Genomic DNA, 21,383 nt, shown 5'->3' with positions numbered 1-21,383 from the left:
GTTTCAGCTCATATTCCAGAGCCATGTACAGCACTTCTGCGTGGGCCCTAAAGCGTAATACCAAATATTTTTTTATTGCGAGAATATATCATGTCTCGAACTTTTGTCACAGACTTGATGCCACGTACAAAGTGTTTTGGAAGTTGCATGTGTTCCTTCATTCGGGAATTTCAGGATACTTTTATCATTTCAAGTTCACCATGCAAGTTTTATATTAAACAAGACAATTTTAACAAAGAATCGTTCTAGCAATGTCTTCATTAACATATGGTCTGACCTGGTAGGCACAAAGCATGAAATAACTTCCAAGTATGTATATCATCCTACTTTAAATAAGTAATTAACTACTTGGCTGATACTCCATACTTGTTCACATTATGTATTCACGACAGACATTACAGGTGTATTGATTTAATACAGTTTAGGAAATATATCAATATTTGGTAATCTACATCTTTGAATTTAACTCTAGCAATCGCAACCAATTGAAATATTGCATGAAAAAATTATTATTGATTAAATTTGTAACACAGATGGTAATGGTAATGGTAATAATGTAGGTTTAACACGATATGATCCCTTAATGAAAAATAAATAGTTCACATACGAGATAACACATCAACTTATTGCACAACATTTACACAACACAGTAAACATAAGGATGAAGGAAAATTATCGTAATTTGAACTTTGGTAATATTTTCATTTTTAATGAACCGTCTGCACCGCATGTGAAAATCTGGTCGTCTGTCAGCGAAATTTGGACGGTCCCGAAACCAAAATTCCTGAACAGCGACGAGCGTGTGTGTTCGTTGGGGCATGCACTCAACAACTGGTTTGATGTTGCATCCCAAATTTTAACGTCACCGCTGGTAGATCCAGTAGCATATATACGCTCATGGGGGTCAACGGATAAGCATTTTATAGCGGAGTCGTGAGCTATAAATTTTGCCAATGGTTCATTCATACTACGATCATCAAATGCAGCCACAACCCCATTTTTTCCCCCAACAAGAATCGACCGATATCGAGGAAGATATTTCAGGCAGTACGAACCAGTTTGCTCGTGAACGAGAAAATCTGAAGTTTAAAGTAAATTTAGTTAGCAAAAGTAAAGAAAGCAAAAACTTTTATTTTTATCTACAGTTAAACTTTTTTTTAAATACAATGTACTGTTGAGTGAACTCAAAATTGAAAAAAGATTGAAATAATACTCGAAAAGTTACGAGGTTTGTGAAACAGAACACCCTTGTTATAATGAGTGACATTGCCCTGCCATGCGAGTCTAAATAAGTTACATTCATTTATTTAATACTTGCAAAATATTCCAGAGATAAGGTAAAAGTTTTTTTTATAATCTAACAGCAGCCTTAGTGATGATTAGTAAATATGAATTTACCCACCTTTCACAAGCATGCTTCGTTTTGGCATCAAAGTATCCCAGATTGCAACATTACGGTGAGAGGTGGAGAGGCCAGCAGTTGCTATCACACTTGCAGATGATAAGAAACAACAGTCACTTGCACCTCTGTCATGAACCAGGTGATGGAAAAACGATTTCTGGGGCGAACTCACTTGCCAGAGAGTTAGGAAACCTTCCCCATCTACTAAGCTTAGTTTGTTGCCGAGTAAGTTGAAATGGACGGAAGAAACCTTGGCAAATTGCCCCGCCGCTCTGTACTGTGAGATGCGGTGCTGGTGGCCCCATTCCCACATACATAAACTGCCATCAGCACTGCCTGTGAGGTAGTATGGGAGAGTTGGGTGTGATTCGAGACGACGAACAGTAGCTCTTGCACGCTTTAACAGCACATTTGCTCCTTGGCCTGTTAGAGATTTAGTTTGCCATGGGATAGAGACTTGCGCGCTTTGTGGGTACATCACTGGATGCGTCTTTCCAGGTTTTGGTGTTGAAACGAAGAGGAATTCTTCATCATCTTTTACGGAACTTGTCCTCTCCATAGGTGTGGAGGTCTCTTCCACCCACGCCCATGCATCGGATGCGAGGAGCATCGAAAGATCAAGCTCAATGACTTCTTTGCTGGAGGAGAGAGCGATGCAGTTTTTGTTGACACTGTTCATGCAAAAAGCTGTCACTATATCCGGCTCTTTGTGGAGAATCTTCACTTTTTGGCTGAATGAAGACCCATGGCTTGAAAACTCGTCTCCAGTAACAGAAGTATCCTCTTCAGTCTTGTTCCTCCTCAAGTAAATGTATTTAATAAATGTCTCTTGCAACTCTTCCTTTTTTACTAGGCTGTGCCATAGACGAATCAAACCTGTGGTCTTACTTGTAACTGGATGAAACGGTGTGTTGTTAGGTTCAAGCATAGCTTGGTAGCGTAGCATAGCAGGTCGAGGCCCACCAAAGTTTGAGTCACTGTTTTGAAATGACGGAAGAAAGTCTGTCGGTGGGCCTGAAGATTCTTCTAGGGCACAGTAAGCTTCTGACAGCCAATCCTGCAGAATTCTTAGTGTGGCAGCAAGTAGGGATGAATTTGCACTTATTTCATTAATATCAAGACCAGCAAGTGAAAGAAATCCTTTCAGACTTTTGATTACAGTTTGCACGATCACTAAACGTAGGATTTTCCAGCTGTATGAATCAGGATCTAATTGATCCGAAGCAGCAACATCATCAATTGGCTCACTAAGTGCAGAGTATGTGTCCGACTCTTCTTCTTCCTCTTCCTCAACATCTGCATCAGAATCGAAGTTTATCGCATCGTTACTGAGGCTGGTGAACGGTTTAGTGAGAAACCAATCCCATAAACTAATCTCTGGAGGAACAAACTTTTCCTTCGTGGAGGAGGATTGATGTCCGGAGGACCCGATACTAAGTCTCTTCATTGTGAGAAGGACTTTGCTGTTGAGACGATCTCTCATTTTTTGCACACTTTTCGTGGGAACCTCTGGATTTGCATGAGGAGTAGAGTAAGTGATCAGTTGTCGCACGCCACCTCCAAAAACGGCATTCCACATTTTTGTACCTAAGTTGTGGTTTGTGAGTCTGTATAACAAGGATGCGTTGTGTGTTCTCAAAGCATGGATTACAAGACTGATGTAAACTGATGCCGTAGCTTCCGTGAGAAGAACTATGATCTTGGTTCGGTTTTCTCCGGAAGATGCTTGAGAGTTGAGGAGCGATTGAAGAAGAGGAACTCCTGGCCATTGAGATGGAGCTGTTGTTGGAGGGATGTAGGTAAGGACATCAGGAGCCTGGTTCCGAGGAGGATGAGAATCTTCCATTGATGTATCGACTTTAAACAGCTTAGATCTGTAGCTGGAGGAACTAGTATCACACAAGCTTTGATAAATGCAGGATGATAAAGCAGCAGCTTGGCAGCAAAGCATTGTACTTGTGTATGACTGGCTGTTGTCAGTTGGGTGTGGGGCTTGGACAAAGTGAAAGATTGCTCTTAGAATATCGTGCGTCATGTGACAGAGATGGGTAAGAGGGTCAGCGATCACAGATTTGCAGGAAGATGCAATGGAACTGATGAGAGGGATGTTGGCGCTCGGAAGTGGAAGAGGAGATGCCAGGTGTCGTGGGGAGGTTTGATCTTGTAAAGACTCCTGAAGAAGAAGCAGGAGCTCCATCCTTAGAGCTGCTAATGAGCCAAAAGCAGAGTCGTGCAGGTTGCAGTATGAGAGGAGCGTCCTTATAAAGTTGTGGTTGCGCTGAAGCCACTTATGTCTTCGGGTCAAAGCACTTCGCCGGGATTTCCAATCTTGGTTATCAGCGAGGATCAGCTCATGCAAAGATGGAGCTAAACTTAATCCGGATGCGCGATTGCTCATGCTCTCAATAGAGTTTGATGCTTCTTCATCTGAGGATGATCCGTGATGCAGAGGACCAACTTGCTGCATCCCTGGTGAATCATGCTCCTGGCTTCCAAAAATCCTATTCATCACTTTTGAAGCATTTTCCAACCACATGTAAAGTTTGGAGCGTAGTTGTCCGCCATCCATGTTATAAGCATTGGCGATGGCTTGAAGCTCTTGAACGAATATTTTTAAACAAGCAGTCATGCGAAGGTGATTGGCGAATATGTCTTGAGAAAATGCAGCGAGTTCAACTTGTTCATTATCTTGGTGAGGAACCCCTTGTGGAGGGGAACAGGGCTGGATGGTAATTGTTGGAACATTGGGATCGTTTTTATCTGACATATCATCGTCATCATCCTCGCTCCAATAGAGATCTAAACCTCCATCATCACCAAGATCCACAGGAGCACTCCAGTCCTGAGCCTCCTGAACTTCTTCTTTCACAGGAGTAACAACAACCGGAGATGCAGATTTTATCTCCTTGTTTGGAAGATTGGAGAGTGAATCAAGAGTTAACACAGGGCATCCTGCCTCGAGGTGAACTACAGCAGTTTGGAAAATAAGTCCTCGCTCATTTTCTGATATATTGGGTTGATTTGTAGTTGGACTTGAAGCAGCTTCAACAGTTCGACTGCGCTGGACTATGGGGTGATTTCTTAAGAACATGTAAAAATTGAATATATCTGTAATGTCTTCTTGACGAACATTTTCGACCAATGTTGTGACCGATTCCTTGTAGCGACCAAGTATCCAGTATGACATACTTCGAAGAAATGAATCAGAAGTCGTTGTATTGACAGCGTGGGAGGAATCATTTTCACCAAGGACATGATTCAACAACAGTTTTTCTTCACTCACAGTATTGGTAGGATGCATTCGCGCGATGACAAGCGCAAGTTGTATATCCTTCAGTTTCTCAATGCAGACTTCAACTGCATCGTGTACGGAGCCAGATAGTAGGAAAAATGCAGCTGCTTGCTGAAATCTCTGCTTTCCCATAAGAGCGAATGCATTTTTTAACGCAGCTACACGCCAACGCTCTTCTCGGAAGTTATTCTGAAAAAATCCATACATTCTGGTGTCTTTAACTGACTTAAACAAACCACACAGCACAGCTTTCTTTTGCAATGCAAGATAGAATAGAGCAGAATCCAATGGGTCGTTATTCTTCAGAAAAGCAGCTCTGGCTGTCTGTTCAATCAACCTCCTTAAGAGGACATTGGAACGAATCCACCATCCTACTCCGAGAGACTTTAGTTCTTTCCACTCCGGAGAACCTCTGTGAACACTCGGTAACATAGACAACATCTCATCTTCTGCCTCTGAGTGAAAAGCCCATGCAAAATGACATGAATCTAAACCTTGTTTTAACAAGACTGCTCTATTCACTGAAGGAAGTGAATTGAGTAGACATAGGTGGTTATGCAGGGCCATAACATATTGCAGACCACAGTTATCTAAGGAACCACCGCCACCTCCAGACACTGCATACCCTCTTTCCCCTGCTCGGAAACCATGTCCAGAAACCTCATCTTCATTACTTGGTGAGTTAGAATGAAGATTCGAAGCGTTTGTCATCTCTAATGTATCAGCCAAGGCCATTAACTCCATTTGATCTAAGCTACTAAGGCCAGGTAGCTGGTTCCTCACAAGAAACTCATGAATTACTTTGCAATGCTCTTTTCCAAAATAGTTTGGCTCCAGACTGGCAAGATCAACCTGCTCCCTTGAAGTCTTGTTTCTTTTTTTGGATGATTTAATTCCAAGGATATCATTTAACTCCTCATCAGACTCTTCATCCATCTGCAAGTCATCCAGTGTTTCCAGATCGTCCAGTGTTTCCACTACATTTTTTTGGGCTTCTCCAACTGGATCAGAAGAAATTTCTTCTTTTTTAGTGAAGTTTGACTGCAGGTGACCACTGTCCGCCAGAAGAGAGTTCAGTGCCAGAGGTGTGATGTTATTCCCTGTTGTACAGAGCCTTGATGTATTAATCATGCTATCAGCAAAGTGATACTTTTCAACCTGCAGTACTTCTGATTGACACACAGTGTCATGAAACTCCCCATTAATGCAAATTGCGAGGTTTATAAGAATTTCTCTAACCACTGCCATATGCCCACTGTTCATAAGCTCGGACAGCACTAAAGGATGATACTGTGGCAAAGTTGGACAAGCTTTGTCAGCAATTTCAGATAAACTCATCATATCACTTTTTGTGGACTGTTTATCCTGTTCCATCCAAGGGCAGAAGACGTACATTTCAGTTTGCGTCGCAACTACCAGAATCCCATCTCTTGCCCAGGAAACTACTGAAGAATATTTCGAATGACTAAATGTAACATTGTTGGAAGAGACATTTAAATCCTTAAGTAACCGCCAGCGCAATAGCCTCCAATTGACACGATCATTATCTTGAGAAGTCCGGCCAACATTAAACTCCTCAATTGACATTTCTGCCGATTTCAACTTGGATGAAGCAAACAGCTTTTGTCTGGTGTGTGCGTCTAATGAAACTTGTCGCGAAATTGGTGAAAATGAGTTTGAAGATTGTTTCTCCTTTTTCGATTTTCCTTTGATGTCATTGGGGGAGAGTGAATAGATTTTAATATTTCTTGCGTAACCAACTGCAAGAAAAAACGAGCCTTCTTCCCTTGACAACCAGTCAAGATGGAATTCTTCTTCTTTACATGCATCCTCAACATCATACTGGATTCGATCCTGTTCCATCCAGTTTGAACCGCCACTGGATGCACATTCATAAACAGTCACCATGAAATTACCATCTAAATTATTATGCAGGCAAGCTAGCAGTGTAGGATTTGCAGCCTTGATAATGATAGGCCTACCTTCAACCCTCACGCTACCACCAGGGGAGTTGTCAGCACTCCATATATTCCAATGGTGACCTGTCACAGGATTAGGGGTAGCAGAGTAGCACCAAAAGTAAATATTATCATCATCACATGCAGTGCATACATGGAAGGGAGAATTATAAACATTAGTCTTCTGTTTCGGATCTAGCAACAAACCAAATCTTCCAGTACCAGAACAAGCACTCAGAACTTTTGCAGAGGGGTGGGGTAGCTGAATGTTTTCACTTGAGATTTTGTCCAAAGAAACATCTATGAATGAGAAAGAGGTTGATTCATCTTCCACATCATCTTCTACACTGTCATCATCAGAAGAGTCCGACATCCGAACAGTGGTTCTTCTGCTTCTTAAGTCTTTAACTGAGGATAAACTTGCCTTGAATGTGACTTTCCATGTATGGATAACAGCTTGTTCATTTTGTTCAACTATGACAATGAAGAATGATTTTTGAAAATGACAGTTTCTGGTTTTTGTTGTTTCCGATCCACACATTGCACTGTCGGGAAAGGTTTCAAGAAGAAGCATGTTTCCTCCTTTTGTTACTTTCTCTTGCAAATTAAGCAGATGCAGAAGACAGCCTGGATGAGCAGAAGATTGTTGTGAGACCAGGTTCCGTTTTGCAGGTTTCTCTGTCGAAATTGTTTGAGCTGCATTGATTTCTGTTAAAATCGCATCAGCATCAACTAGCGCTTGGTATATATTGATAAAGTCTTTGCCAATAGCTATTAAAGCTGTGCTGGGGGAGTTGTTGGTACGACCTAAACACCATGCAGGGAACAGAACAGGGAACCAAGACACATGTGTGAAGCTGTGCTGGTCGTTGCTAATTCTTGTCAGCTCTGAGAGACCTCCGCAAAATGACAAAGGCCCCACAGGGTCAACTCTCCATAAGATAAGATCGCTTTCCTCCGATGGTTTTAGAGGACTTGCCACTTGATGTGAGGCTGTTGTGAGAAGAAGAGGGAGTATGGGATGCGAGAGAATCCCTGATAGATGGAAACAATGTCCGCATATACGCGTGATGTGGTAGATGCTCATGATGGATGAGAAATCATTCTCGTCGCTGAAGGAAACTTGCCACAAGTTTAGACTCCCATCAGTGTGCTTGCTTAGCAGTTGAACATCTGTGTACACTATGTCAGGCGTGCTGACATCAGCAGAATTCTGTTGAGGGTTTAAACTGAAGCAGCTGGCAGAGTGAAGGAGATTTTGCTGGGTGGAAAAGTTTACAAAGAGGATAACATTAGGGCACAGAGTAGCAGCATCTCCACTAGAAAATGCCATTGGGATTCTGGACGAAAAACAAACTTGAGGCTGTCTGATTCTACCAGGTCGGTTTTCATCTAACCAATCAATATGCCACACCAGTAGTGAACCATCTGCAGGGTGAATGGAGAAGAGAGCATCTCTGGACTCAATCCAGTCGTAAACTAACTTTTCGATAACTTCTGGTGCATTTAAGTATAGAGAGCTGTCACTTGAACCCATGGTAAGGCCTTCCTCTTCTAAGATATTATGGGACGAAATTACTTGCTGTAAAAGCTGGTTTTGAAGAACTCTGCTTTGGTGGAATTTATTGTTTAGCCAGTGTATGGTAAACGTAGTGACTTGTGTGTCGTTGTTCGAATTTAGTCGCTGCTCTCCTGCTGAAGGTAACAAAGGAATATCGGAAAGAGGGTTGATGGAAGCAGCAAGATGGAAATGACGGTTTTCTGAAACTCTTTTCCCGCTTGAACTGGTTGGAGTTGGTGTGAGTGAAGACATGGCAGGTGCCGTAGCTGCTTTCATCACTTGTCTAGGTTGATTGAGGTTTTGACCCATTTTAGATTGTTGGGTGGGTTGTTTTGATTGGAATTTCAGCAACTGTGAAGTGGGCGATTTAGTCTCACACCAGATTCTACATATCTGGTCTCTTGATGAACTGATGAGAACATTGGAAAATATTTCAAATCTTCCGGAAACAAAATTCTTTCTCCATTCAAAGCCGACAACTGGTTGTGGGTGTAGAAGGTATGTGAAAGTAAAGTCAATGTCCCTGTTATCTTTTTTTCGGTGCGGAAACCAGACTTTGATCATGCAATCTCCATTGGTCACGGAAGCAAACAGCTGGCTTGCAGAGTTAGTTGGAGAGAATGAGAGTTCGATCGGATGCTCCTCGCTCCCACTCTTCCATGCACAACTCCAAGAAGATGATCCTTCTTCCTCTTCATCATCACTGGAGGACTTCCACAAACTAATCATTGAGGATCCAGTTAAAAGTTGGGAGCCATCGTAATTCCATGACAGAATCTTCGCATGGCCTTCATTTTCATCGAGAACAAAAGAAGATTTTTGACTCCATGTGTAAGTATGATTGATTGAATTTCTTTGCGGCCAATACAGTACAATATTATGTGCGTAAGCAACTGCAATGTAGCCATTGTTCTCACTACATGAGAGCGCACTCACCACTACATCATCTTTGTAAGTAAGAATCTGCAGAGGATGTTTGGATGACGAAGAAATGACTACATCGCATCCGGACCCATATGCAAAAAATGTGAAGTTGGAAATCTGTCCAATGTCGTAACAGTGGTTGCCAGGATTCGATGATCCAGTCAAGACTTGGTGCTGTTTCATTATGTTTTGCTCAGTGAACTAACATCTAAAAAGTATTAAACGGAATTTTAATTGGTAGGCCTATGAAAATTTAGAGTTTTACATGAAATGCTAAAAATCATCACATGTGCACGCTTTAAACTCATGTTCAACATTTTAATGCTTTTACACCAAGAAGTTGCAAGAACTATTACAAAATTTCTTATAATGATCATTAAAATAAACTACACGAAGAACTAAAAAGCAATGTTAAGAATTAAATAGGGCAATCATAAATATGAATAGCTTTGTCATCTGAAACAGACACCAACTTAGAGCCATTGTTGTTATAGCAACAAGACCAGACTTGGTCTCTGTGATCGTAAAATGTGTTAACACACTGATGGGAAGACACATCCCATATTTTCACTGTTTTATCGGCTGAGCATGAGGCAAAATGCAAGTTATCATGACAGAATGCCACCCCATGCACCCATGAGGAATGACCACTAAGGGTTTGAATGAATGTTGCATTTTTAACATCGTAAACCTTTATTTGTCCGTCATCTGAAGCAGTAACGAGCCGATGGGAATCCGGTGAAAATGCAAGTGAACGTATGGGCATTGCATGGCCTTCTAGTGTGTGTAGCAACCGCTGGCTAGCAACATCAAAAACTTTGATGATACCGTCCATGGCACCACATGCAACATATTTCCCATTGTCACTATACGCGATGCTTAAGGTGAATTTTCCTCTTGTATCCAGTTTGAATTCAGTGCGACCGTCGTCCACATTGATTACCAATATCTGTCCACTCTGACCCCCGGTCGCAATATGATTTCCATCTGGTGAAAATGCAACAGTCCATGTTTCAACTGTCCCCCCATCAATGGCTCGAAGCTGTTTTCCGGAGTCTAAATCCCAAAGTCGTATATGTGCATCCAAAGAACTAGATGCTGCTATTGTACCAGAGCTGTTAATGTCCACAGACACAATGCCCAACTGGTGGCCTTCTAATATCCACTTTAGTTCCAATTGTTCATCAACCCATTTCCAGCATTTTACTTTATCATCAAGTGAACCTGTGACGATGTGTTCTGTTCCATCCTTTTCACTTTTTCCCCAGGCACAGCACCATATATCCTCGTCGTGCGCCTGCTCTTGCTTGAATAGGACACTATACTGTGTGCTCATGGTAGCTGTTATGCAGCACAGTTATACAAGATACTAAAGACCTAATAAATACCTAAACATAGCAGCAACAAATATTAAAATATATATTTGAAGGCAAACACCATACCATTGACGTTAAACAAAATACAATTTCTAAACTTTGTTACAAGCATATATAATATAACCAAGGCTTCAAGCGTTGATATAACGCAGAACACAGGCAAAGCAGCGTTGGGGAACAATTTTAAAGTAAAACACCACCGTGTGATCAGATTATCAACGCACGCGACAAGACAGTGGATGATTTTAATCACGCGACCGACGTTCATTCGGCCATCAGAAAAAAAATTCAACATTTATGTATACATATACAATCTGAACAACGTTTGCCTCTGTTTGTAAAATATCCAATTGTATTACCAAACGGATTACATCTATCGTTCTTTCAGTTTGTTCAGTACTTCTACCGAAGAGATTTAAACCATTTACCTTGCAAACATAAAGGGAAAGAGAACACGGCCTATTAGAAATCTCTTTACTAGAGATATATTTTTTATTTATGAAGCATTTCACCAGGACAAAACAACGAAAACACGGGATTTTCTATACGTGCAAAGCTATTGCTACCTGTAGCAATGCAAATCGACTAAACCAACATTTAGAAACAGCGCAGCTGGCAAAATCATAACATCCTTCATACTTATTCGTCTGTAGCTGAATATACTTTCAAAGAAATTCTTTGTATACATTTTCAACTTTAAATATACAGTTTTGTCTGCTCTATACCGCATTTTGTCCACAAACTTGATACAGTTTGGTCGCTCAAGCTCAATACAAAATGGTAACGTTGCTCAAATTGCTTGTGCTGGTTATTTCGTTGGCATTTGTTAACGCAAGGCACAATGAATATCGAGATAGTGAAACCGACGTGAATCCGTTTTCCGAGATGGTAAGATTTACATATTAACTATACCGAATTAACAGTAGTTTTGCAATGCCATTTTACCAAATGATTTTTGTTTTAGTTGCGACTTTATATGGACGAAGCGACAGCAAGGGAATCAACCATAGACGATGAACAAGAGGAAATGGACCAATCTTCTACCAACGTTGCCGTGTATAATTTGGGACTACAGATGCTCTGTTACCAGGTCATATTTTGCGTCTTATTTTTATATATGGGGTATACGTGGTTTATAAACTAGAGAATTATTGTTAGAATTAGCTATGTATTAATGGCGTTATTTATTGATTATTTAAGCTAGGTATATTAAAGCTTTACAAATATTTAAGGGTAAAAGCTGGAATTGGTGGAATAAGTTAATAATCGGATCTAAGTTTGTAAAATACGGATGCTACTGTGGAAGCGGGGGAAGCGGAACGCCATTAGATGCCCTTGACCGGTGAGAACTTTTAGGCATATTGATTTATATAACTACAGATCTACAAAACGTGGGGTTAGGCTAATGTTACGGAGCGTAGAACTTTCAGTAATGTAAAATGGTCTAAATAAACGGATATTCTTTCCCGTGCGACCAGGCTTACTTAATAACTTATAATACTAAATAGGCTTTATAACTTATAACCTGTACATGGTACATAAATTGCAGGTGTTGTTTTGCACATGACAAATGCTATGGCGCCGTTAACAGCAAATACAATTTTGGGAAGTTGCAACTTTACACCCAGCGTTACTCAATGACATGCGGAAACAAGGCTACAACTTGTTGTACGTATACTGATGTTTTCCTACCTTAAACGTCCGCACTGCAGACGGCAAATGCTTTTCTGTTTTTAGCTGGAAGTACTACAGCGGGCGATGGACTGTGCCAATGCGATAAGGAGATGGCTATATGCGTGGCAAAAGACATCCATACCTACACAGCATCATACGCCGCTGGACTGGCCCATATCAGGGGCAAGTGCAAGTAGTTAGAAAGAAATACGGAATAAAAAGAACGTAATGGTCGAATCTTGGATGGGTTGCGTTATTTTAAATATGAAAAATTCCTTATTAACCGGTAAAACAAAGATCAAATATAAAAGAACATTTTTTATGCACGAATAAAGAAAGTTCTGTTTTTTTTCCTATATAAAATTTGTAATTGCCATAAAGATTAAGTAACATTCGTGATGCCCAAGGTTACAAAGGAGTTGTCAGACGAAATGCAAAACCAAATAAATATCACTTTAAATCGAATTTAGTCTAGTTCAAAATTAAAGAAGGATAAAACAATTTAGCCAAACTGCTCTTACAAATATCTATATTTAGTTCAGCAGAAAAACGTAAAATAACAAAGATTTTCGTCAAAAATCTCTCCACTGGTCTACAGACAAATTACTAATGTATAGAACGTGGGGAAGATGGGACATATTAAGCACCGAATCTCCAAATACCCTAATCGTGTTTTAAAAGAAATAACAATGGTCTATGGAAGTCGTGAGAAAACGGTTTTATAGTTCTTTAATGTTCCTTTTTTACTATACCAAATGGGAGATAAAATAGAATGAAAAGGTATCCCATCTTTCCACAGCCTACTATATGTGTTCAGAAATAGGAATTTGAACCGCATAACCAGTTTGGGGTTAATACAGTATATAACTTCCATTATCTTGGTCTGGTGTCATCATCACCTTCTTGTTCAGGTATACTGTCAGTGTTTTCAAAATTTCGTAAATCACTATTTTCAATATCCTGGTACGAAATGTCTGTATCTGATTCTTTGATCATAGATTCAGTAGTTGGCGTTTTGTTTAGTTTACTGTAGATGGTCATTGCCTGGTGAAAAATAGAATTTTAGTATATTTCTTAGCTTTTATCGATATTTTATAACAACCAGGTGTCAACTAAAACATAATGTTGATTTTGTATTAAAAGATCTGATCTGTTCTAGTTTATATAAAAATATTTTTACACTAACATGATATGGTATTATAGGGTAAGATGGGACACCTAAAGCACATAATATTCAAATATCCTAATCGTGTTTTAAACAATTAACAACGGTTTATGGGAGTCCTGATGATAAGGTTTTATAATTCTTTAAATGTTCTTTGTTTACTACCAAATGGGGCAAGAAAATAGAAATAATAGCTGTCCCATCTTCCCCAACCCTACTATATCTAAAATACATAGAATGATTATGAGAAATATACTAACCTGAGTTACCATACTAGTAACATCACCAGTGTTAGAGGGAAGCAGTACAGTGTTGCTTTCCTTGGCAAGATTTGAAAATGCATTCACGTATTGCTCTGCCACAGTGAGGCCAGCTGCATGCGAGCCATTCTGGTAAAAAATGTTAATATTTTACTAAAACAATATGTCGGTGTTTTTATAACTGTAACTAAGGTTTTTAAAAATTGACTGCTTGCTGTCAGTATTCAATAAAAGTTTTTGCATTAACTGCCAATTTGTAGTTGAAATGCCAAAGATTTAATTAAAACTTTTTAATGTTATTTTAGGACCTGCAAAGAAAGTGCTTCTGCTATCTTTTCGATCGCAGCGGCTTTTGCTTGTGCTTTTGCTAGAATAGCTTTTGCCTCACCTAAAAAATAAATGAGTGTTCAAAGTTCAAAATTAGACAAGTTTATTTAACCTTACCCTCTGCCTCATTGATTCGTTCGATCTTTTCAGACTCAGATGCCAAGATCTGTGCTTCCCGATTACCCATTGCCACATTGATAGCAGACTCTTTCTGACCTAAATGAAAACTTACATGTTATGTAAAATTAAATCACTATATCCTTCTAAGTGAGACACTATGCATAGAATATATTTTACCTAGAACACTGCTTCTTACCGTTTTAACGGCAACTCATTTATTAAGTACAGGCCGCAGAATAATAGCAAAACTCTAGCAAATCAGTTATCAAGCGAAGAGTCTAGAATAAACATATAGAACAATTCAACTTTTTGAACTGCAGTTTGTGACCAAGCAAAAATGAGCGGCGAAACTCCTTTTAGGTTGCAATCCATAGGTTAAGAAGCACTGGCTTAAATATTTTATTGACAAAGTTTGGTACAGCATAGGACTATAGATTATGTGTTACATGGAAAACAAAAAATAAAGCCACCAAGAACCAACCTTCAGATTCTAGAATGCTTGCTCTTTTCCGTCTTTCTGCTTCAACTTGCATTTGCATAGCTTCCTGGACCCTAGTTGGAACCTAGGTAAAGAAATACACAATTACAATTGGGAAGATAGATATACCCATGACATGTATTTGAAAAAGCTACGTTGAAAATTCTCAGATTGTCAGAAATTTTTATAACATTTTCTACCTGTATATCCCTGATTTCATATCTTAAACAACTGATTCCCCATGGCTCTTCCGATGCGAGGTTAATCGCCTTCACTATGTTTACATTAAGTATTTCTCGCTCTCGAAATATTCCATCCAACGTCAATTTCCCTGAGAAGTTTCGAAGTTTTATATGTTAAGGTTAAAAAATCAATTGAATAAACTTTAAACGATTTACTTTAGGCCATTTTAAATAACACTGGTTTACTTTCCAAAGGAAAATAAATTTAGGTTTTTTGTCTAAAAGCAAAGGAAAACTTTCCAACCTATTTCTGATCTCATTGTGGTTTGTGCAAGTTGTGTCACTGCATATTCTGGATCCTCAATTCCATAACTTGCTTTGTATGGATCATCCACTCTCACGTATAAGATGCCATCAATATGTAAATTTACATTGTCTGAATAAAACACAAAACGTTGACATATCTGCTTTGATAAAATACACAATTTAATTGTGGTGCATTTGATAGTAAGTCTACCTTAGATACGGTTTTAACTTTTAATTATTTTTAATCGGTTATTACGCCAAACTAAAAAATATGAAAAAAAAATATATATACCTTTGGTCGTTTTGCTATAAATGTTTATAGTGAGTACTTTACTGTTACAATGGCCACCAAGTTTAATGAATATGTATTATTTTATAAACCACAGTATCCTATACCATAGTGTGTCATGCATCATGCTTGCTTACAATTTTACTACATTGCATTTAACAAACTGCAAGTTACCTTTTGTCACAGCACTTTGTTCAGGTATCTTGATTGCCTGCTCTTTCAGAACTTGGACATATTTAACTTGATCCAGTAATGGTATAAGCAGATTCAAACCCTGAAGGACAAATGGAAGATTTTTTTAATAAAATTGCTATTTTTATTGAGCTATGTTTGCACTCTTTTGAAAAAAGTTTTTACACTTTATTTTATAATGCAACTGGCATAGCTTTAGGCTTAAAGTGCCAATTGAAAATCAAGTTGGCATAGGTCTTTGTTTTGTATGTTTTTGAAAAATATAAAGCATATAATATATATATAGTATATATATATTCCTGCATTTTATAATGCAATTGGTATAACTTACAGGCTTCAATATGCTGTTAAACTTCCCCATTCTCTCAACAACCCATGCTTCTTGTTGTGGAACGAAAACGAAGCCAATATTAATTGGTGTTTTATATCCAGAATAATTTCGAACAAAAATCTGAGGTGCATGAGAAACTTCCAATGGCGTTTTCCTCCTACAGTAAGCCAACAAAGCTCCACGCTGCTGTAAATGTGTTCTTCCAACACTTGCTGCTGCTCTAATTGTCATCATTGTGCATTGAGAGAATTTATATAACCACTTTTACTGGTTAAATGTATACACTTTCTACAACAGTATATGCAGATCTGTCAGTTAAAAAATTAACGTTAGACCTATCTTTTAAACTAAACGTCAAACGTTTTATATGTATGAAAAAACGTTTTATATGATTTACAAAGAAAACTAGAGTTCACAAATATTATAAAAAAACTTTGATATTATAATTTTGTTCTATATTCCTAATACTTTTCTCAACGCAACCCACCTAACTGGAAACAGAACCAATTACGTTGTAAACCTGTAAGAATTCAATTATCCAACTTGTATTACATTACGTTTCTTCTGCTGCTGTCTGTGTTGAGAATTCAAGCATGATGCAATGAAGCGAAACGGCGCTGTAATTTGTTGCAATACGGGGACAGTCATAACTTCGGACATGTTTATCCGAAAATGTGGCGCCTGTAAAACACCCACAAAATAATATTCTTTTTTCTGGCTCAAGATTTTCCAGAACGAAACCACTTCACATTTTGTTTAAATTGGCAATTGGTGTCCTTCAAAAGCCAAAACAGATTTCACCAAATTTACATCATCAAATAGAAGAGAGTAGTTTTATTAGGAATTTTGAACAAACACAAACTGAACTGCTACGGTTGTATATATTTGATTTCACAACATCAGTCAAATACAAAGAAAAACTGGTGCTTGGTTCTAAACATCAGGTAGTTCATTTCTTCTGATCTCCTGTTGCAGTTCCATCATGAGGTTTCATAACATCCGGTAATTCAGGTGGGGAAGAGTAATCTTCAACATGAACCATTTCTACAGTGTCTGAAAACAAGTCATCGCAAATAGAATGAATGTTATTTAGTCTGGTGTAGTAGGGCAACCTCAGGCAGTTTAACATTTATTAACCCCTTTTTGGTAAACACATTCATTTATCCCTTTTGAATGTACAAGTATACATCTGGGCAGGTAATTACTGACCAATTACACAATTTTGCATATTATATAATTAAAAAAAGGCATGTAAGTCGCACTACCTCCATCCTTAAGAGCAAGTTTGAGGAGAGCAGGTGCCTGAGCTTTTGCATTTGCTTGTGTAAAACCACTGTCTCCAAGAGTCTTATTGTCTTCCAGTGCCTACAATACAAGTTTTATGGTGTTAGAATTTCAATTCAGTAGTTATTTATAAAAAAGCCTGTGAGATAGGTTTGAACAAACTAAAACATGCTTTATTTTTGCTGCGTTAATTTTTATTTAATTACTACATACAACAGCTTTAATTATTCCATAGTACATGAACTAGTACAGCAGAATTGGGGGTTTTTAATGTTCATGGCACCACACCGACTTGAATTCTGTAATCGGTTTATATCGCTAAACTTTCAAAAAATCCATTTGACAATTTTACGTAACACACCCTAAATATTAATTTATTGTTAGTCAATTTTGCAACACAACTGTGATCATTGCAGTAATTCACAGTTCTACTGTATTAAGTTTTAGAAACTTTACCTGGTCATTACAGGCATTATATAATACTTGATCCTCTGGTGTCACTTTTAGGATTCCCTGAATAATTTTCTTTAAATCCAAGACAGTGCTCGATTCTTTTGCATCAGCAAATATTGTCGTCTTTTCACGACGAATGATAAAAAACACATCCTGTAACAAAGTTACATACAATGTTTTAAATATTTGTGACAATAAAGTGCTATATTGATTAAGAAAAAAAAAACTTTTTTGAATATAAAAAAATACACTGTTTTTGGTAAGAGTGAGTATTACCACATTAGTTTTCCTAGAAAAAGTTTGACATGAAAATTTATAACCAGACAGTTAAATATAAACAAACTACATAATGACTCACCATGCTGCAGTTTTCTGCTTTAGTAAAATTCAGCACAGCGTCATCGTAGTAAAACAAAATCTGTGCAAATCCTATAAGCTATATAAATGTAACCATTAAGATCAAGAAATATATTACTCCACACAAAAAGGTGTATTCTTATAATAATTAAATATAATATATGAAAATTTAAATGAACATGTTTGTGGTAGAAAATTGTCATTGCTTGATTTGCACTATTAACCAACTGCAGGGGGGTTGCTAGGTGTTTGTTGGGGTAAGGGCCAACTCTGGCCCTCCAGGTTCTATGGCGTGCCATGCCATAAGAAGCTTACCACCTAAAAAATAGAACCGGACAAGCTTGTTTCACTTCTCACCACACAATGCTTTGCAACAGAGGTGACCTCAGTTTTAGCCTCTGATGACCGATGACAACATAAGTCATCCAAATATATAATCCAGTTCTCAATCCTAAACACAGACCTGTTGATTTAAAACATTCACTTTGATCGAAAAACACAGAACACACTGCATATACTAACATACCATCACATGCCCTTCTTAGCTACAAATTTTGCACAGAATTAAAGGCACAAAAAAGGAGCTGTTAAAACTGCAGCCAAGCCTTAAAATTTCTGGTACATTGCTAGTATAAACACCTACACCAATGGTTTTCGATCAAATGACATAAACTGCACAAGGAAATTCACCAGAAAATAAAATAATGCACAAATAATAACAAACCGATGGCAATAACATTTTGCTTAGAGGTTTGGGCTGTTAGCAGAATATAATAAAGCTGGAACAATGGTTACCAAAATAAAATGTATTTCTGGCTAAGTTTAATATAAACATCGAATTAGTAAAATTTTGACTCTGTATAATGTAAACACTGTAGTAATATAATTAACAAGGCTTTGATTGCTTAAAAGGTAATTTACAATTAACAAATGAAAAAACTAGTATGGGCAATTTCGCTTATGGACAGATTACTCAAGCATGTAGATGTATACAGTCAAACAAAAATTACATACTGATACAGTTAGTGTACATTGTTATTAGTGCACTTGCGTAACCCATAATAACTAAATCGCATCACTGAGAATTAACTTATAGTAATATATATATATCAAGGATTTGAAATTTATGCTTTAAAAAGTAAAACTTTCATTTTGCTGTTATCAATTACAACTAAATGAATAATAATATGTGAATCAGCATTTTATTGCAGTAAAAGCCCCTGTAAAATGTTGTCATTATCGTTATCTATATCAACATTATTTTACCATGAATAACTGAATACCAGGAAGTGGCTTTCTGCATTTCATTTGGTTTTAAAACATACTAAGCCAGCTTTGCATTATTAAAAACCTTTATAAAACACAAACCAAGGACTTTCAAATGTTAAGTCCTAAAGGCTACAATTATTCTGTGTCAAGTTAAATTTTGATATAACCGGAATGATATTGAATGATCCACAGTGTATAGTGCATAATAAAATGCACACTGATTAGGAGTTTCAGCCGGATGAAAAATCACAATAAGTGTACTACTTAATTAGCGGGGGCATTACTTTGTTTATAACTTTTTGTAGGCGTTAAAAGTGCTTAACAACAGCCCGAATAGATTAGGCAACGTAAGAAGTACATAATTGTTTGTACATTGTCAATTCATTCACCATATAAGTAAAATTTATCACATTTTAAACAAAAATGCAACGTATAGCGTAATATACTGGAATCCCACATGGTCTGGTGAATTTCCACAAATGTCTCGCTAATTGTTCTTCTTTTTTGCACCTTCTCTTGGTGCTAAGGAGAAGATGTAAACATTTAGGTGGTCTGCGATTTGGTTGTACGTTTGTACCATGTATTGCACAATATCAAATGTTGAATGAATGAAACAGATCCACAAAAGAAAGTATTCATTCACATAGAATCCAAAATATTGATTAAGAAACAAGGCTGCAGGTCCCAGTAGGGAAGTGTCGAGTAGATGAAGCTCACTTCTTGTCATATGAGCAACTACTAGCCGGTTTGTAACTTTTGCACTTACAAATCCAAAGAAGAGCAAGTACAAAACAGGATGGTTGTGAAAAAGCATGTTTTTTGACTGTGTTGCGATCATTAAACAAAAAGCAACAACAACAGCTATGTTAAAAAATGGAGAGATAACACTTGTGTCCGCAATTGTTGATCCATTTTGACCACAACCACCATTCATTATTTTTCTTGTGAATCTAACATAGGTAACCAAGCAGCCAATGACTACAAAGATAAAGGGTACTACATGTAAAGGGTATCCCAATACTGGTATCTGTGTGCTCCACGCTGCTGGACCAAAAGTACCACTGAAAAAGAAAACCAGCATAGTAAAAAGCTGGATTTCTGTAACATCAATAAGTCCAAACTGCAGAACACCTGTGACATAGGAGCACCAATGACCGAAGTAAAATGTAAAATAGGAAGACACGCTCATAGTAAACATCACCCAGGGATGGTAGCCGAGTTGCATTGAGATAGAAGTGGCAAGGGCAACAAATACACACGAAACTGAGTCACAACCATGATCAAACAATTCTCCAAGCGGAGTAGACGACCCAGTTCTTCGAGCTTGTTTCCCATCAATTGCATCCAAAGCTTGGTAGATAAACAATCCAATACAGTTGATAAAATAAACCCAACTTGGGGCAGTTTCCGTGGCGGTGGGGCAATACCACATAAGCAAGAATGAGCAAACAATGTTTACTATTAATCCAATAATGGTGATCATATTTGGGGCAATCCACATCGGAAATAACTCGATTAGCCATCTCCAAAATACCTGCATAACAGGCTCGACTAGGGAGCTTCCAGTAGAAGAATATTTATGTTTTTCGAGCCCTTTTAACTGAGCGACAGTTAAAACCTCCATGGTGATAATACAGATTTAATCCTATCTTAAATATCTGATCTGTAAAATATTATGATTAAGGTTGTTAAATAGCAAGTATTAAGACAAAATTTAAATCACAACATTTAATTTGGCACCACGTAAAAAAAAAAACTGCACTATGCCATAGCCTATTCATGTAAACTATGTTGAAATAAACTTACAGAGACACTATAGACTTATAAAAGAATATAGAAAATCACACAATTCAAGCTAAACAAAACAATTAACAACAAAGCTAATTAAGTAATACTTAGTCAAATTGTGTGTAATTGCTTTAAACTAAATTTATAAGCAGAGTGGATTTAATAAGAAATGCTAATAACACCATAATTATAATGTTGTTTTATAAATTTAAATCTATTTAACTGAATATTAAATATTAAAAACCCCTTCATGGAAATTATTTAAATTACATTTATTGTCTTATTTATATATGGATGTCTGTTTATATAATACAACCATGATATTGCATTAATTAATATATGAGGTAACAATGACAATAATAACATAGCTCTATATAATTACAGTTGATTTCATT

General features: G+C 37.7%; 6 protein-coding genes across 6 annotated transcripts; 1 reads left to right on the top strand and 5 right to left on the bottom strand.

Annotated features, from left to right (window-relative positions):
• Positions 1-365: 365 nt before the first annotated feature.
• LOC149735583 (dmX-like protein 1) lies at positions 366-9,320 on the bottom strand. The gene is made up of 2 exons (XM_089878059.1): positions 1,403-9,320; positions 366-1,079 (listed from the first exon to the last, which is right to left on the bottom strand). The coding sequence occupies exons 1-2, from the start codon at positions 9,318-9,320 to the stop codon at positions 673-675; spliced, it is 8,325 nt and encodes a 2,774-aa protein (XP_089734185.1). The 3' UTR covers positions 366-672.
• A 24-nt stretch (positions 9,321-9,344) lies between these two features.
• On the bottom strand, positions 9,345-10,546 carry LOC149735582 (uncharacterized). Its single transcript, XM_089878112.1, has one exon. It carries the CDS (start codon positions 10,471-10,473, stop codon positions 9,556-9,558), a length of 918 nt encoding a protein of 305 aa, XP_089734238.1. The 5' UTR covers positions 10,474-10,546; the 3' UTR covers positions 9,345-9,555.
• A 71-nt stretch (positions 10,547-10,617) lies between these two features.
• Positions 10,618-12,429, top strand: LOC149735581 (uncharacterized). The gene is made up of 5 exons (XM_089878120.1): positions 10,618-11,401; positions 11,478-11,603; positions 11,746-11,855; positions 12,063-12,181; positions 12,251-12,429. The coding sequence occupies exons 1-5, from the start codon at positions 11,291-11,293 to the stop codon at positions 12,382-12,384; spliced, it is 600 nt and encodes a 199-aa protein (XP_089734246.1). The 5' UTR covers positions 10,618-11,290; the 3' UTR covers positions 12,385-12,429.
• A 97-nt stretch (positions 12,430-12,526) lies between these two features.
• Positions 12,527-16,173, bottom strand: LOC149735580 (stomatin-like protein stl-1). Its single transcript, XM_089878104.1, has 9 exons — positions 15,838-16,173; positions 15,489-15,588; positions 15,024-15,155; positions 14,738-14,868; positions 14,541-14,622; positions 14,057-14,155; positions 13,921-14,000; positions 13,613-13,741; positions 12,527-13,231 (listed from the first exon to the last, which is right to left on the bottom strand). The coding sequence occupies exons 1-9, from the start codon at positions 16,069-16,071 to the stop codon at positions 13,061-13,063; spliced, it is 1,158 nt and encodes a 385-aa protein (XP_089734230.1). The 5' UTR covers positions 16,072-16,173; the 3' UTR covers positions 12,527-13,060.
• Positions 16,174-16,656: 483 nt separating this feature from the next.
• Positions 16,657-18,400, bottom strand: LOC149735579 (elongin-B-like). Its single transcript, XM_089878125.1, has 5 exons — positions 18,289-18,400; positions 17,933-18,010; positions 17,578-17,727; positions 17,103-17,202; positions 16,657-16,890 (listed from the first exon to the last, which is right to left on the bottom strand). The coding sequence occupies exons 2-5, from the start codon at positions 17,933-17,935 to the stop codon at positions 16,787-16,789; spliced, it is 357 nt and encodes a 118-aa protein (XP_089734251.1). The 5' UTR covers positions 17,936-18,010; positions 18,289-18,400; the 3' UTR covers positions 16,657-16,786.
• LOC149735578 (choline/ethanolaminephosphotransferase 1-like) lies at positions 18,395-21,325 on the bottom strand. The gene has a single exon (XM_089878106.1). It carries the CDS (start codon positions 20,822-20,824, stop codon positions 19,688-19,690), a length of 1,137 nt encoding a protein of 378 aa, XP_089734232.1. The 5' UTR covers positions 20,825-21,325; the 3' UTR covers positions 18,395-19,687.
• Between the last annotated feature and the right edge of the window lie 58 nt (positions 21,326-21,383).

The sequence above is a fragment of the Ciona robusta genome, chromosome 5 (assembly GCF_009617815.1).
Source record: "Ciona robusta chromosome 5, ASM961781v2".
Taxonomy (NCBI): domain Eukaryota; kingdom Metazoa; phylum Chordata; class Ascidiacea; order Phlebobranchia; family Cionidae; genus Ciona; species Ciona robusta.
The sequence above is the reverse complement of the archived record's forward strand: the minus strand, read 5'-3'. Positions and strand labels throughout refer to the sequence as shown.